The 14998-nt window shown below is 40.4% G+C and overlaps 1 protein-coding gene across 1 annotated transcript; it reads left to right on the top strand.

Moving 5' to 3' along the window:
* The first annotated feature begins 4123 nt into the window (after positions 1 to 4123).
* On the top strand, positions 4124 to 13625 carry LOC121578305 (eukaryotic translation initiation factor 2 subunit 2). The gene is made up of 9 exons (XM_041892595.2): positions 4124 to 4249; positions 5805 to 5985; positions 6112 to 6212; positions 11277 to 11409; positions 11526 to 11629; positions 12271 to 12419; positions 12552 to 12608; positions 12736 to 12821; positions 13289 to 13625. Exons 1-9 carry the CDS (start codon positions 4232 to 4234, stop codon positions 13462 to 13464), a joined length of 1005 nt encoding a protein of 334 aa, XP_041748529.1. The 5' UTR covers positions 4124 to 4231; the 3' UTR covers positions 13465 to 13625.
* The last annotated feature ends 1373 nt before the right edge of the window (positions 13626 to 14998 follow it).

Raw genomic sequence — 14998 nt, 5'->3', positions numbered from 1 at the left:
TCAGCGTACAATGACACCTTTGTTTTTAAGCCCTGTTTTTCTAATCCTCTGATATTATTATTGGATCTGATTTTAATAGCTAACATCTCGATGGCCACAATAAATAGATATGCTGGTGAGCCTTTTCTTAATGTATCAAATATAAGCTCCATATTTTACTCAGTTGTCTAATGGTACTGTTAACATCTTAACATTGATGGTGTCATTAATGATATGGTGGTGTTGACACACTATAATTCACTATATGGCAGTCCGCAGTGACAATCAGTCGTCTAGCAAACTAAAGGCCATCTCAGAGTCAAATGATTTCCTCATGACACTTCCACCTCTGTTCTTTGATGATGATCCTCATATAAGATAGAAATATTACCCTGTGACAGCAAAGCTGGTTCCAGTTTTCTATATAATGATCCACAGCTTAAAGAAATCCTATAAAGCACATGAAACTTTATATATGTGTTTTTTGAAAGACACCACCACATTTTGCCAGATAGTTTACTTGTCCGAACGCATACTAGCAGTTGAGGTTGAAATATAAATGTGTTCTCTCAAGGGATTGCAAATATCTGCTGCCTTAAAAGAACTGACATAAAACTTTCATACAACATGTTGCATATGTTTCCGTTTTAAGGAAATAGGTGATGGCCATTATGTAGTTTTGTAGATAAAGGGAGGAAAAATGCAGTCCAAAGTTTTGGAAATGTTGATTTCAAACCTACTTCAGAGATACTGTAAGCAAGAAAGATTATATTAATCGCAATGGATCGTTCCTTTTAATGTTATGCCTATGTGCTTCTTTTACTTATTTGTTTATTTGGCTTATTTGTCCTTGACAAATAGAACACAGTATACCAATGAATGAAGCTTGTTTACTGGTATGCATGCATCAATCATTGGAGCAAATTAGAGTTGGTTATCTTGGTTCAAGGACATTCCCACGGCCATCCATGTCCTACTTTGAGACAAGGCACAAACAAGTCAAAGTCTGTATGCCGATGCACTTCATGTTTGTGTACCGTAAGTAGAAACAGATGAGCATCTTGATAGCTCACTGTGGTCTACAGATAAATTGACTGAAGTATTGTCACTTGAACCACGTCACATAGTAGGAATGGTAGACATGGCTACATTTGGCTGTGTCTACACAGGCAGCCCAAATCTGATCTGATTTTATGATAGTGTGTTTCTTTATGGATGCTTCTTATTTACAGACCTATACGCAGAAAGTGTATCATGGGTGGAGTTGAATGACAGCCCCAGATGAAGGTCAATGTAGCAGACTATATCAAACTATGTTTCTCCAATGTGCAAGCCAATTTAATAACATACAGTACTTATTCACTATGGACTAATAGTATCTCTGGGAAGCTTTAACCTTTTACTGCAGTGGGCTAAATCAGGGTCACACAGAGTGATTCTTGGTAGTCTTAAACAAATCTACTTTGAAACAAAAGTATATACCTCACACACATGGTTATGGGCTTAAAAAAGAAGACACCTGAACATTTACATTACATTTTTAGTCATTTAGCAGACGCTCTTATCCAGAGCGACTTACAGTTAGTGAATACATATTTTTTTTATACTGGCCCCCCGTGGGAATTGAACTCACAACCCTGGCGTTGCAAACGCCATGCTCTATCAACTGAGCTACATCCCTGCCGGCCATTCCCTCCCCTACCCTGGACGACGCTGGGCCAATTGTGCGCCTCCCATGAGTCTCCCGGTCGCGACCGGCTGCGACAGAGCCTGGATTCGAACCAGGATCTCTAGTGGCACAGTTAGCACTGCAATGCAGTGCCTTAAACCACTGCGCCACTCAGGAGTGTACCATGTCTGATATAGTGTTGAAATGTATTACATTTTGAGTTTGCCTCCCAATATTACACTTTATATACATCACAGAAGACTGAAATATAACAAAACTGTTTAAATAATAAAAAAGAATATGCCATTTAGCAGACGCTTTTATCCAAAGCGACTTACAGTCATGCGTGCATAAATGTTTTGTGTATGGGTGGTCCCGGGGATCGAACCCACTACCCTGGCGTTACAAGCGCCGTGCTCTACCAGTTGAGCTACAGAGAACAATAGAAACACCAGATTTTCCTCAGGTTTTTGGAAATAATCTTTATTAATTATGAAATTATTAAGACTATTAATAACATTCCACCCATGAGGCCAAAGTGGGCACTTTTGGTCATTGACTGCAGGAAAGGGCTACATTCCTCTCCCAATAAGCACTGTGTTGTTATTGGCTGTTTTTCTTATAATTAAGTGCCCATTGCAGTAGATGGATTTTATCTAATGCTAATGTAGTGGATTATTATTATTTGCATTTAATTGTGTCTAGTCTGTGGGTACACCACCTTCTGCCCAAGCTAAAAGGGCTGTTATCTTATAGTAGTAAGATACTGTTAGATATAGTTGAGACTATCTTAAATACAGTGTTTCTTACACATGAACTATATTGTTTGAATGTAATTATGAAATGTTGAAATAGTCTGGATAGACTTCGAAAACATCTTATAATCCAGAATTTTATTGCAGTGACGGAGATAATTTTACAGATCCACAATCATAATTCCAGTAACCTACTATTATTCTTCAAATGGACACATCCAAATATTTCACCTGCATTAACTTATCTCTAAAACAGGTGACTCTAATCTGCCAGTGACTCTAATCAAACAGTTGTTTGACATTTACCCCCCAATTTAAAACGTTAAGCTTTTCCAAGTATGGTCTCTGCTGAATCATGACTGACATCAATAGATTCTCATATGAAATTGTGCTCCCCCATGAAAACTCAATTTATATCCATTTGATTCTACAATGTCAATGAAAACAATAACACATTAGTGCATAAGACTTAGATTTTAATAGTTGTATACTATTTCCACATCCTGAAAAACTGCCATTTCACATCCACAAGCATAACATATAATAAGCCAGTATATATGTGCATACTAGCAAGGGTAAATATAATAATGTTTTGATTATGTTTGCCTTACCTTGAAAATAGAGGATGGGGTGATCTCACTTTGTTACATCCCTGCTGTGTAGCATTGAGGTGAATAAGAGTGAAAATCAACAGAACACTGTTATCAATATGGCCTACTCTGCTGGAGCTGTTGGCACTTTACTCCTAAACAAGAAAGGAAGCAAAAAAAAAAAAAGGGTTATTCCTTATTTTGCATCTATATACACAAACAAATCTAAAAATCTCACTCAGTTTTGTTTTGAATACATTCATATTCACATATATTCATTTCTATATATATATACAGTACGCATATTGTTAATTGAAGCATTTTGACAACTACTTGATACATTTTCAGTAAGAATCTTGAAAGATTCATCATTTATAGGTCAATTCAATAAAGAAAGTGGCTTACCAAATTAAATGGAGATGCCTGAGAATTGCGACACTGCTTTTGTGAAAGATGTTGAGAAAACTGCAATGACTACTGCAAAGTCTATAAACAACTGAGGAGGGGTGGAAAAGGAAGATTCACAGACTCACTTTGGAACTACAGTTTGTGTCTGAGCTAGTTTGGGCAGATTAAAGAATGAGCAGGACCATTGAGCAGAACAATGATAAACACAGAAATCCTCTTGATGAGCATGCATATATTACAGACGAGGACAAAAAACTACAATAGTTTTATTTTAGATTCAGCCATACACTTGATAAATTGACAAAAGGATTATAGAGATTCTATAAGGACATAATTTGATGTTAAAAAGGGGCATGAAAGACAATATATACCATCCCTATAGGGACATAAAAAAATAAAAAAATGGTCCACTTAGTCTCACGGAATTGCACATTTTGTTTCCTGATATAATTATTGCTTTCAGTCTCCTGATGCCCTAAATCAAGCAAGCGCACGAAGTCCCATGATTATGTGCTTTGATGCTCTGTTAGCCAATGAAGTGGATACAGGCCCAAAATAAGGACACTAATGTTCCATCTTCCCATATGTTGTTTACCTGAAGGTTGAGTGGTGTACACCGAACTATAATATGGTGCAGGAGCACAAAAAACGACATATCCCGTAGGCATTTCCCGTAAACCTGCGCATGAAATAAATAACTTTTGCGCACGCGCAACCATTACTGCTCGGTAGCTGATACAAGAAACCCGAAACTGACCAGTGGTTTGGGTGGTTAAAACATATACTGCAACGGATTGTCATCGTTATCTGACACAACATAGTCTGGAAACATGTCGGGAGACGACGAGGTAACTAATCGAATTTTAATAAGTGATTTACCATTGTAATTCGTACTCATGAGAAACGTCATTATGGCCTACACACGTGTGAGAATGAGGCAGCTAGCTACGGTCTAACGTTAGCCACCCCTTATATGGTATTGCTGGTTAGATAGCTAGCTAGTTGCAGTTAGCTTCTTCATCTCAGTAAAATGGTCAGTAAAGCCCTAGATATGTAGCTAACAATTTGTCATTGTGAGAACTTGTCCGATCCAATTTAGATATTTGTCTGACCGTTGGTGGTTGTCTCTTGGTTGACGATGCAATACCTATCTAACGTTAGTTAAATAACGACAGTGTTTCATTGTATGTTCTGTTAGTGCTTCGTCGCTGTAAACTACGTTACCCAGCTAGCTTGCTTGTTCCCGCAACGAGCCATTTACAGATGTCTCTGCGGAAGCTTCTGTAGCCTGGCGTCCGGCTTGATCAAGCAAACCTAAATTATTCGGTTTCATCAAAATAACGTTTCCCGTCAACAGAGGCATATCCAATATCTCTAGGAACAATAGTTACGATTCGTTGGGTTGAATGTGTCCTTCGATATCAGATAACCGTTTGAAACACGTTATCCAGGGTCTCCCATTTTTGCTGCCATTGTAGTCCATTCTAGACCACACAGTCCAAGAGAGTAAACGACCATGTAACGTCCCACTTCTACAGGCGGAAAATGGGAGACCCTCGATAAATGTTTTAAACGCTTATTTGATAGCGAAGGACACATTAGAGCCCTTCACAAGCATGAATGTTAAGCCCTACCCATGCCGGCGACGTTCAGGGCCTATACAGGCCCGATTTGCTTCTGCCAAATTTAAGGCCCTGTCCTACCCGAAATCAGAAATAACTTCCTCCATTAGTAAATCCATTAGCTGCGCTTTTCTGTCTGTCATTGCTCCCAGCACACAGCTAGCTCTGCTCATGGCAGCTCTGAGTCTGTGAGTGTCCATAGCAACTGCTACGCTGAGGCAGCTCTGCGCAATGAATAGACATGAGAGAGCTGTTAGCTACTTTTCATTACTCTGACAACTCAAGGAACATTATTATTCTCCTGTCTTATATTTGACAAGGTTGAAGCATTTCTGACACCATGTTATGATCTTAGTCAGATATGATGTTACTGCAGAGCATGAGCAAATGGCTCAGCTTCAAAATGTTAGTGATCAATTTAGTGATGCCCTGCCCATAACCTAGTTATTTAAGAAAAAACAGGCCCTGCCCTAACCCAACGTATACTGTCGGGTTCTGTCAGGCAGCAGAGCTCTAGGACACATTCAACCCGACCAATCATAAGTATTGTTCTTAGAGATATTGGGGTATGCCTCTGTTGACTGGAACTGTCATTTTGGTGAAACCAAATAGATTAGGTTTAGTTGATCAAGGATGCCAGGCTACGGAAGCTTCTGCAACGAGCCATCTGTAAACAATCGCTCGTTGCGAGACGAAGCAAGTTAGCTATATTTGCAAGATATGATGCTGACACAGTCAAAGGGGTCAGTCATTCGTAACACGTTCCCTTTGTGCTGTGCAGATGATATTTGACCCCAACATGTCCAAGAAGAAGAAGAAGAAGAAGAAGCCTTTCATGCTGGATGAAGAAGGAGGGGACGGTGCCAGTGAGGATGCTCCACAGCCAGAAGCGAAGGAGGTGGAGGTGGATGGAGGAGAGGACAGAGAGGTGGACTTTGACGAGGATGAGGGAAGGAGGAAAGGTGAGGAAGTAGGAGGGCCCTCAGGGGCCTTAACATAATATGAACTGAAAAGGTGAATTTGCATGTAGTCTGACTTGTGTAAGACCTTTTGTAAGTAAGGCTTTTTAATCTTGGTATGTTTTCCAGAAATCTCTGATGATCTGGATGACTTGAACTTCTTCAACCAGAAGAAGAAGAAAAAGAAAAAGGCAAAGACATTTGACAATGACGTAGAGGAGGGAATGAAGGTACGTTTTGGGTCAAGTGCCCAGAGAGCTGGCCATGTGTAGAATGTTGACTTTATTTGAACAAGTTTTCACAAGTGTCTGTTAAATGACGGAAATGTAAATATTTGACTTATTTACTAAATTGATTCCTGTCAACCTTGTAGTTGGTGGACATGTCTCGTAGATAGGGATAAGATGGATCCTTGCATTTGTAGCTAATTAAAGTGTTTGTTTTAATTAGACACTGAGTGTACAAAACATTAGGACATAGACTGACCAGGTGAATCCAGGTGAAAGCTATGATCCTTTTTTGATGTCACTTGTTAAATCAATCCACTTCAATCAGTGTGTAGATGAAGGGGAGGAGACAGGTTAAAGAAGGATTTTTAGTGTCTCTAGGCTTAAATACCGTTTAAACTAAAGTTAAAGTTTTTCAATATATTTTAATATTTGTAGCTCTTTTTTAAGTAAATACCTGCAGTCAACTTGTGCAATGCGTTAGGAGATGAAGCACATTGCGTTCTTATTTCACCTGTCACGTTATTTTACATTATGAAGCTTACCGTAGTTCCCCAGCACAGTTGAGCCAGTTACGTGTATGTTTGTAAATAGCACAACAGGAGAAAGTGGGAGCAGGTGAGTCCAGCTGTGTATTGACAGGGGTCGCGTTTTATATTGAAAGTCAAGAGTTTTTTTGGCTTCAATAGAGTGATCAGGGACCTGCAACTATAGTTTTCCTTCACAGAAAATACATTACTGCAACACATTCGGCATAAAATAGCTTCGTTTTCATCAGGTGACAACAGAAGTGCAACGCTATTTGGCTGGCAGCCACACAAGTACATGAGCTTACAATGAAAAAGCAAAAACGGTGCATGGCCATCATATTTCTAATGTTTAGGCCTATCATAGAAAGAATGTAGCCAGCTACATTTCCTAATGTTTTGCTTAAAGTTAATCTTGCATTTTACTGGAGAAAAATGGCTACACCAAGAAAAGTACCAGAGAAAAGTAGCGACACATCAGTCAGAGCGCTGTCTGCTGATGGAATGCCCATTTGTGAATTCTCATCTGAGTTTTTAAAGTCCAACTGAAGCACAAAATTAGTCTGATGCCGAGCAGAAATTACAATAAGAAGCATTTTAGATCTGTGTTTACAAAACGCAGCAAAATATATTTCTTGCGTTTTAACTGTTTTTCCTGCGTGAAAAATTCAGAATTATGCGTTAACACGACCCCTAGTTTAACTTGCTTTCTAAGTAAGTGGCTGAATGAATAAGGTGATGGGGTATCACATTGTGTTAGCTTTCTACTGTGTTTGAGAAGTCAAAGACCTTTTGGATGAGATATCTGTACAGCGGCCACTGCTATCTTGATTTCCTTGTTTTTTTTTCTCCTATCCGTTCTGGCCCGTTTGCTCCTCTTCTCAGAGCAGACAGGCCTGTTGCTCTAGCGACTCCAGACTCCACACAGACACAGCTTGTAGACACAGATAGGGTTAGTTATACAAATCTTTGGTGTAGGTAGACATGCTGCTGGAGAGCCAGTACTGCATGCGTCAACTTTGTTCATATCTCTCGTTCACATTCACTTATAAATGTCCAAACTCACCAAAAATGACATTCGGTAGCTCCTTCCTATGTATGTATAACTTTATGAGCTGGATTGCAATTTGTTTATTTTCGTTTGCACTCATTAGCATATTTGGCTAGCAGCGTCCATTTTTGAAATTCGTGATTACGTGTGCAAATTTAGTTCGCATTTTGGTAATGGACACCCAATGGGCTTTTTGGCATTTTTGGCGCCCCTTGTGTACTCAACTGGTAATACCGTATATCCCGGGGTGAGAGAAGGACAGTATGACGACATGAAAATCTGGATACCGCCCAACCCTATCCATCACCCAACGGACATCCAGCCAACTTGACACAACTGTGGGAAGCATTAGCGTCAACATGGGCCAACATCCCCGTTGAACACTTCTGACACCTTGTAGTGTCCAATTGAGGCTGTTCTGAGGGCAAAGGGGGGTGCACCTCCAATATAAGGAAGGTGTTCCTAATGTTTTGTACAATCAGTGTATGACTTTCTGTGTCGTGCCTTGACATGTATAGGGGTTACATTTCTCCTGCGATGGATTTCAGTCATATGGATTCTGGAGAGGTCGTTTTTGAGATCAGTGTAGATCCGCACTAAAACATCTCCGTGGGTTTGGAGATTACATAGCCTAATACAGACAGAATCTGTTCTACAAAATATATTCTCAAATGTGTTCTCAAGTATTTAATTTTTTCTGTTACGCTGTGTGCACTGAACTGACGTGCATGATTGTTGATCACACAACGATGTTCAGATGAAGGGAATAAAACATTTTCTATAAAGCGCACCACAGCAGTGCTCAACTCACAGTGGTGTGTAGCCTACTGTAGCTGCTGGAAAAGTCATTCAACGCCTGTACTTCCATCACTCAGGATGGAACTTTCCAGTGCTACTATTTTTGCCATATTTTGTTATTAAAACAAAGTCAGACAACCTCATAGTAGAATAGTTTACCTATTTACCTAGTTGGTTTGTGTTCTATGCAAGACAAATATTCCTCTCGAGGCACATTCAAGTTGCGAGAGCAATAGGAGGGAAACATGTATTCTGACAAGCAGTCAATGCACAACTATTCTAATGCAATCGCAGGAAAACGTGTTTGAAAGCAGTTTTGGCCTTTGCAAAAAAAGGGAAAAAAGGACGATCCCTGTTTTACATTGCTAGCACATTTATTTCTGCACTCCAATTGTGCGTGGAATCTTTTTACAAATGCAGTTTTACAACTGGAGTTTCAAGCATGGTTTAGGCACAGCAAAGCAACAGAGCTCTTAAAGGGGCAATGACATTGAAACAAAAAAATATAATAATAATTAATAATTGTTTATATATTTATAATTATTCATAATTACAATCAGGATGTTGTATCCAAAGGGGTAGATGGACAAATCCCATGCTTTAACCTATGTACATTTTATAGCCACTATGCTTCATCAGTTGGGCTACAGGTGATAATGCTTATTGCTAATAGCACATCTGATAATATACACCATGCTTAGGCTATACAGTGCATTCGGGAAGTATTCAGACCCCTTGACTTTTTCCACATTTTTACGTTACAGCCTTATTCTAAAATTGAGTATTTTTTCCTCATCAGTCTACACGCAATACCCCATAATGACATAGCAAAAACAGTTTGTGAAAATTTTGCAAATGTAATGAACTGAAATCATATTTACGTAAGTATTCAGACCTTTCACTCAGTACTTTGTTGAAGTACTTTTGGCAGCGATTACAGCCTCTTGAGTATGACGCTACAAGCTTGGCACACCTGTATTTGGGGAGTTTCTCCCATTCTTCTCTGCAGATCCTCTCAAGCTCTGTCAGGTTGGATGGGGAGCATCGCTGCACAGCTATTTTCAGGTCTTTGAGGGGCCAATTGGGTTCAATTCTGGCCTTTGGCTGGGCCACTCAAGGACATTCAGAGACCTGTCCCGAAGCCACTCCTACGTTGTCTTGGCTGTGTGCTTAGGGTCGTTGTCCTGTTGGAAGGTGAACCTTCGCCCCAGTCTGAGGTCTTGAGCACTCTGGAGCAGGTTTTCATCAAGGATCTCTCTGTACTTTGCTCCGTTCATCCTTACCTCAATCCTGATTAGTCTCCCAGTCCCTGCTGCAGAAAAACATCCCCACAGCATGATGCTGCCACCACCATGCTTCACCGTAGGGATGGTGCCAGGTTTCCTCCAGATGTGACGCTTGGCATTCAGGCCAAAGAGTTCAATCTTGGTTTCATCAGACCAGAGAATCTTGTTTCTCATGTTCTGAATGTCCTTTAGGTGCCTTTTGGCAAACTCCAAGCAGGCTGTCATGTGCCTTTTACTGAGGAGTGGCTTCTGTCTGGCCACTAGCAAAAAGGCCTGATTGGTGGAGTGCTGCAGAGATGGTTGTCCTTCTGGAAGGTTCTCCCATCTCCACAGAGGAACTCTGGAGCTCTGTCAGTGACCATCGGGTTCTTGGTCACCTCCCTGAGCAAGGCCCTTCTCCCCCGATTGCTCAGTTTGGCCGGTCGGCCAGCTCTAGGAAGAGTCTTGGTGGTTCCAAACTTCTGCCATTTAAGAATGATTGAGGCCACGGTGTTCTTGGGGACCTTCAATGCTGCAGAAATGTTTTGGTACCCTTTCCCAGATCTGTGCCTCGACACAATCCTGTCTCGGAGCTCTACGGACATTTCCTTCGACCTCATGGCTTGGTTTTTTCTCTGACATGCACTGTCAACTGTGGGACCTTTTATATAGACTGGTGTGTGCCTTTCCAAATCATGTCCAATTAATTGAATTTACCACAGGTGGACTCCAGTCAAGTTGTAGAAACATCTCAAGGATGATCAGTGGAAACAGGATGCACATGAGCTCAATTTCGAGTCTCATTGCAAAGGGTCTGAATACTTATGTAAAGGTATTTCTGTTTTTTATTTTTAATAAATTTGCTAACATTTCTAAACCTGTTTTCACTTTGTCATTATGGGGTGTTCTGTGTAGATTGAGGAAATGGTTTTATTTAATCCATTTTAGAATAAGGCTAACGTAAGTGGACAAATTCAAGGGGTCTGAATACTTTATGTATGCATGGTCCAGTATGTTAAAATAATTTTAACACAATTTTTACCAGTGTTATTGGGCCCATTTCTGGAGGTAGACATTATATTTTATATGGTTTCAGCATCATTTTGTCATTAATTTTAGAGTAGAATGTCCTTTTAAAAAGTGACCAGAACTGAACTTCTCAGTTCCTGGGAGGACCCCAGGAACCCCTAAGCAAGGGGACTGGAATTGGTCAAATACAAATTGGTTTAATACATGTATGAAATGATCCTCTTTCCCTAAAAGCAGGATGGTCATGACTTTCTTAACCTCCCCTTTCATGTAAACTTGGCCCCAGACAATCGATCTGAGATAGACTTAAGTTTCAGTCATGGGATATTTTTTTTGCTTTAACCCCTGTGTGTAATATGTATTCAATTGACTGTATTCTATAACTGTCCATGCACAGGAGCTGAAAATTGAGACCGAGCCCTCTGAAACCAATGAAGAGGACGACTTGATGTTAGAACTAGGAAAAAAGAAAAGGAAGTCCAAGGCTGTGAATTTCGACATGGATGACGACATGGAAATCAAAGACGACGGTGAGCGTACCGAATTCACAGGCTGGATAAATGTTGCAAGCCATAATATGTTACATTTAATGCTACCAGCATGCAAACTGAATTTTTGGCCTTTGTCATACCTTTGTGGTTTAAAGCCCAGGAAGAGGATGACGTAAAGAACACTGACGACATTACGTTCAGCAGCACACGGTTGGGCCCTGCGTGGGCGGGCTCAGAGAGAGACTACACATATGACGAGGTACAATCTGAGTCTGTGGGTCAGGAGACTTGCCTTTTAAAGCTGCAATATGTAACTTTTTGGGCGACCTGACCAAATTCGCATAGAAATGCGAGTTATAGATCTGTCACTCATTGAAAGCAAGTCTAAGAAGTGGTAGATCTGGTCTGTGTGCTATTTCTATGCTTCCAATTCTTAAGTGTCGTTTTTCCGTCTAACTTTCGGTTTTGTACACCAGCTGAAAATACAATATTTTGGGTTATTGAAAATGTATTTCACAGCGGTTTAGATGGTACAATGATTCTCTAGACTGCTACTTTGCTTGTTTTGTCACATAAACTGAAATTTGGCAAACTATTCGAATTTTAGCAACCAGGAAATGGCGGATCGATTTCTGCATATTGCACCTTTTTAAGATTTTAGAGAGGAATATTACACCAGAGTTATTACCCACTGAACAGAAAACAATTGACTAGACATTTTCATCACAGAGACCTAAGATTAACGACAAGACGTCAGGTCATCATGACCTTGAATAAATGTTTAGTCACGTCTTCATTAGAAAAGTATTGGTCACATCTTGTTGAAGCGAATGTCTTTCAGTGGTGTTTCCCAAGTATTTCTTCCTAATATCCAGGCTGACTCATCTCCCTCCATTGTAGCTGCTGAACCGTGTCTTCAACATCATGCGGGAGAAGAACCCTGACATGGTGGCTGGGGAGAAGAGGAAGTTTGTCATGAAGCCTCCCCAGGTGGTCCGAGTGGGCACCAAGAAGTCGTCCTTCGTCAACTTCACCGACATCTGCAAACTGTGAGAATATGCCACTACCATGGGATGCCCTGTTGCCATTTTTAGAGATGTTGAGGTTTTATGACTTAGTCTCCCTTGTTGAATATCATTATTTTGCGTCTTTAGTCCCCTTACCATCATTCTTCTCGACAGGTTGCATCGGCAGCCAAAACATCTCCTGGCCTTCTTGTTGGCTGAGCTTGGAACAAGGTAAGGTTTGGGTCAGCGAGTGTTGAAAAGCAGTTATCTGCTTCATGTTTCAAAAATTATTAGAAAATGAATGTGTATGGAGGATTATACATTTATGGCTGAAACTGTATTATTTTTATTGCAACAGTGGCTCTATAGACGGAACTAATCAGCTCATCATCAAAGGAAGGTTCCAGCAGAAACAGATAGAGAATGTCTTACGAAGATATATTAGTAAGTGTTCGTGTTGACAATTGTCCTACCTTTGTACACCTCTCTGAACTCGTGATTTAATTCTGAGTTCAGTTAATCATTGCAAATGAGAGAATGATGATAATTTACTTTACTTAACATTTTTGGTTTAATATGATAGGGCAGGGACTTGTTATTTGCTAGCCATGTTCATAACAAGACCTGCTTGGTGGTTAGATGTTTTTGCGAGGGCATAATATTTTTTTGACATCTACAAATCCCTACATATTATGCGAGGGCGTAAAATTTTTACCAATTACCTCGCTATTTCCACATAAAACAGTTAAATCAGTGCAATCTTATCGCATAAAACATACTTATCACCGCAGTACAAAAAGCGGGTTTGCAATTTCAAGCAATCACCTGACCTTCACAGCATAATATGGTTCAATCAAACCAGATGTGAACACTTCCCAGTCTCACCCAACTTTTTCTATCCCCCTCTTCAGAGGAGTATGTGACGTGCCATACATGCCGCTCCCCTGACACCATCCTCCAGAAGGACACAAGACTCTACTTCCTGCAGTGCGAGACCTGCCACTCCCGCTGCTCCGTCGCCAGCATCAAGGCAGGTTTCCAGGCAGTCACAGGCAAGAGGGCACAGCTCCGTGCCAAAGCCAATTAAAACCACCACCGCTGCCCCATCTCTCCCCCCTCCGTGCTCTGTTTCTCTCTCAGAAGCAGAGTGGACAGGATGGGGCAGGCTGGACGCTTTTATGGACTGTCTGTAGATTTGTTACCTATTGTAAAGAAATGAATAAATCGCATACCACCTGGGTGATCACACGCAGTCTATATTTCCTAATTCCATGTCGTCACTATGGAGGACCAAGGTAATGAAGGCTCAACTTAATATATAAGCATTGTTTACTCTATACTACTTTGAAATCCATTATTTTGTTCAGACCATCCCTGTTTGTGCACCAGGTTTTCTTAGCTTCCAAAAGTATGAATTCAGTATTATGAATGCCAAATTTGAAGGGCCTATATTAGGGTATTTTCAAACAGACATCCTGTTACGTAAAAAAACGCAGGATGTCAATGGGATCATTTGCTTTGGGGGAATGTTTACGGTTGTGTTACACTGTTGTGTCAGAAACGTTGCTAAGAAGTATGTAAACCAATTGAAAACTTAGAACAGCATTTTAAACAATTCTCACCACCGCGCTGCAGCGTAGGACATGTGTTTATGGTTTAAATGCACAATTCAATTTTGTGCAGCAAATGTTTTTTAGGGCTCCTTTTCAGAGGTAACCATATCCTGGGCAGGTCTCGAATAAGTCAGAGAAAAAAAATAAGTATTTTTGCCAAAGATACGATGTGAATTCTGGCCCCAGCATGGTTTTCTCAGCGGGATGCATTTGTTATAAATATGACAACACAAAATATTTTTCTCTCCTGTTGACTTGAGATAAGTTGGAAAAGCAAGGATGAGAGATGGTCTAAGTTGTACACCTGTACGACGACGTCAATTCCCTCAGTCTGACGTCTTTTTGTGAAGTCAGGTGGCGGTTGTATTTCGGTTAAAAATTGATCTTTTAATATTTCAATATAAAGTCATTCTAAAGATATCAAAGATGTCTGCCATATTCAACCAAAATATGACTTTTACCCATAGAATGATGGAGGCCTCGTGGCCAAAAGGCCGTATTAGCATGAGCAGTGCCATTTGAAGGTTTCAACCATTTTAATGTAGTCAACTGGGTGGGACTTCCAACTTCATTGGCTGATCCCTCCTGGAGACTCTGTTGGAGTCATGTCCAACCGGATCATCAGGAGGGATCAGCCAATCGTGAAGAAAATAGCCTCAATGGCGCTGTCATAGACGCTGTAATGGCACAGATATGGTTTAACCCATTAACTTTCACATAGATTTTAGTAAAAAACTTTAGTAGCATCCTCTTTAATAAAATAGTTAATATGGAGGCAAGGAACGCTAACAAGGCGCACTGTTGTCTTATTCTCTCTCTAATCGACTCCATCTCACTGAAAGGGGGTGTGTTCACTGGCAGCTGTTGTGACAGGATTCATAAAAATGGTTTCACTAAGGATGTGCTTAATCCAATGATTAACCTTTACAGGATCAGTGTCCCGTATACAGGACGGTTGAGGTAACGTGCGCTAATGTGATCAGCATGACTGTTGTAAGTAACAGCAAA

The sequence above is a fragment of the Coregonus clupeaformis genome, chromosome 12 (assembly GCF_020615455.1).
Source record: "Coregonus clupeaformis isolate EN_2021a chromosome 12, ASM2061545v1, whole genome shotgun sequence".
Taxonomy (NCBI): domain Eukaryota; kingdom Metazoa; phylum Chordata; class Actinopteri; order Salmoniformes; family Salmonidae; genus Coregonus; species Coregonus clupeaformis.
Note: the sequence above shows the minus strand (reverse complement) of the source record. Positions and strands in the feature narration are given on the sequence as shown.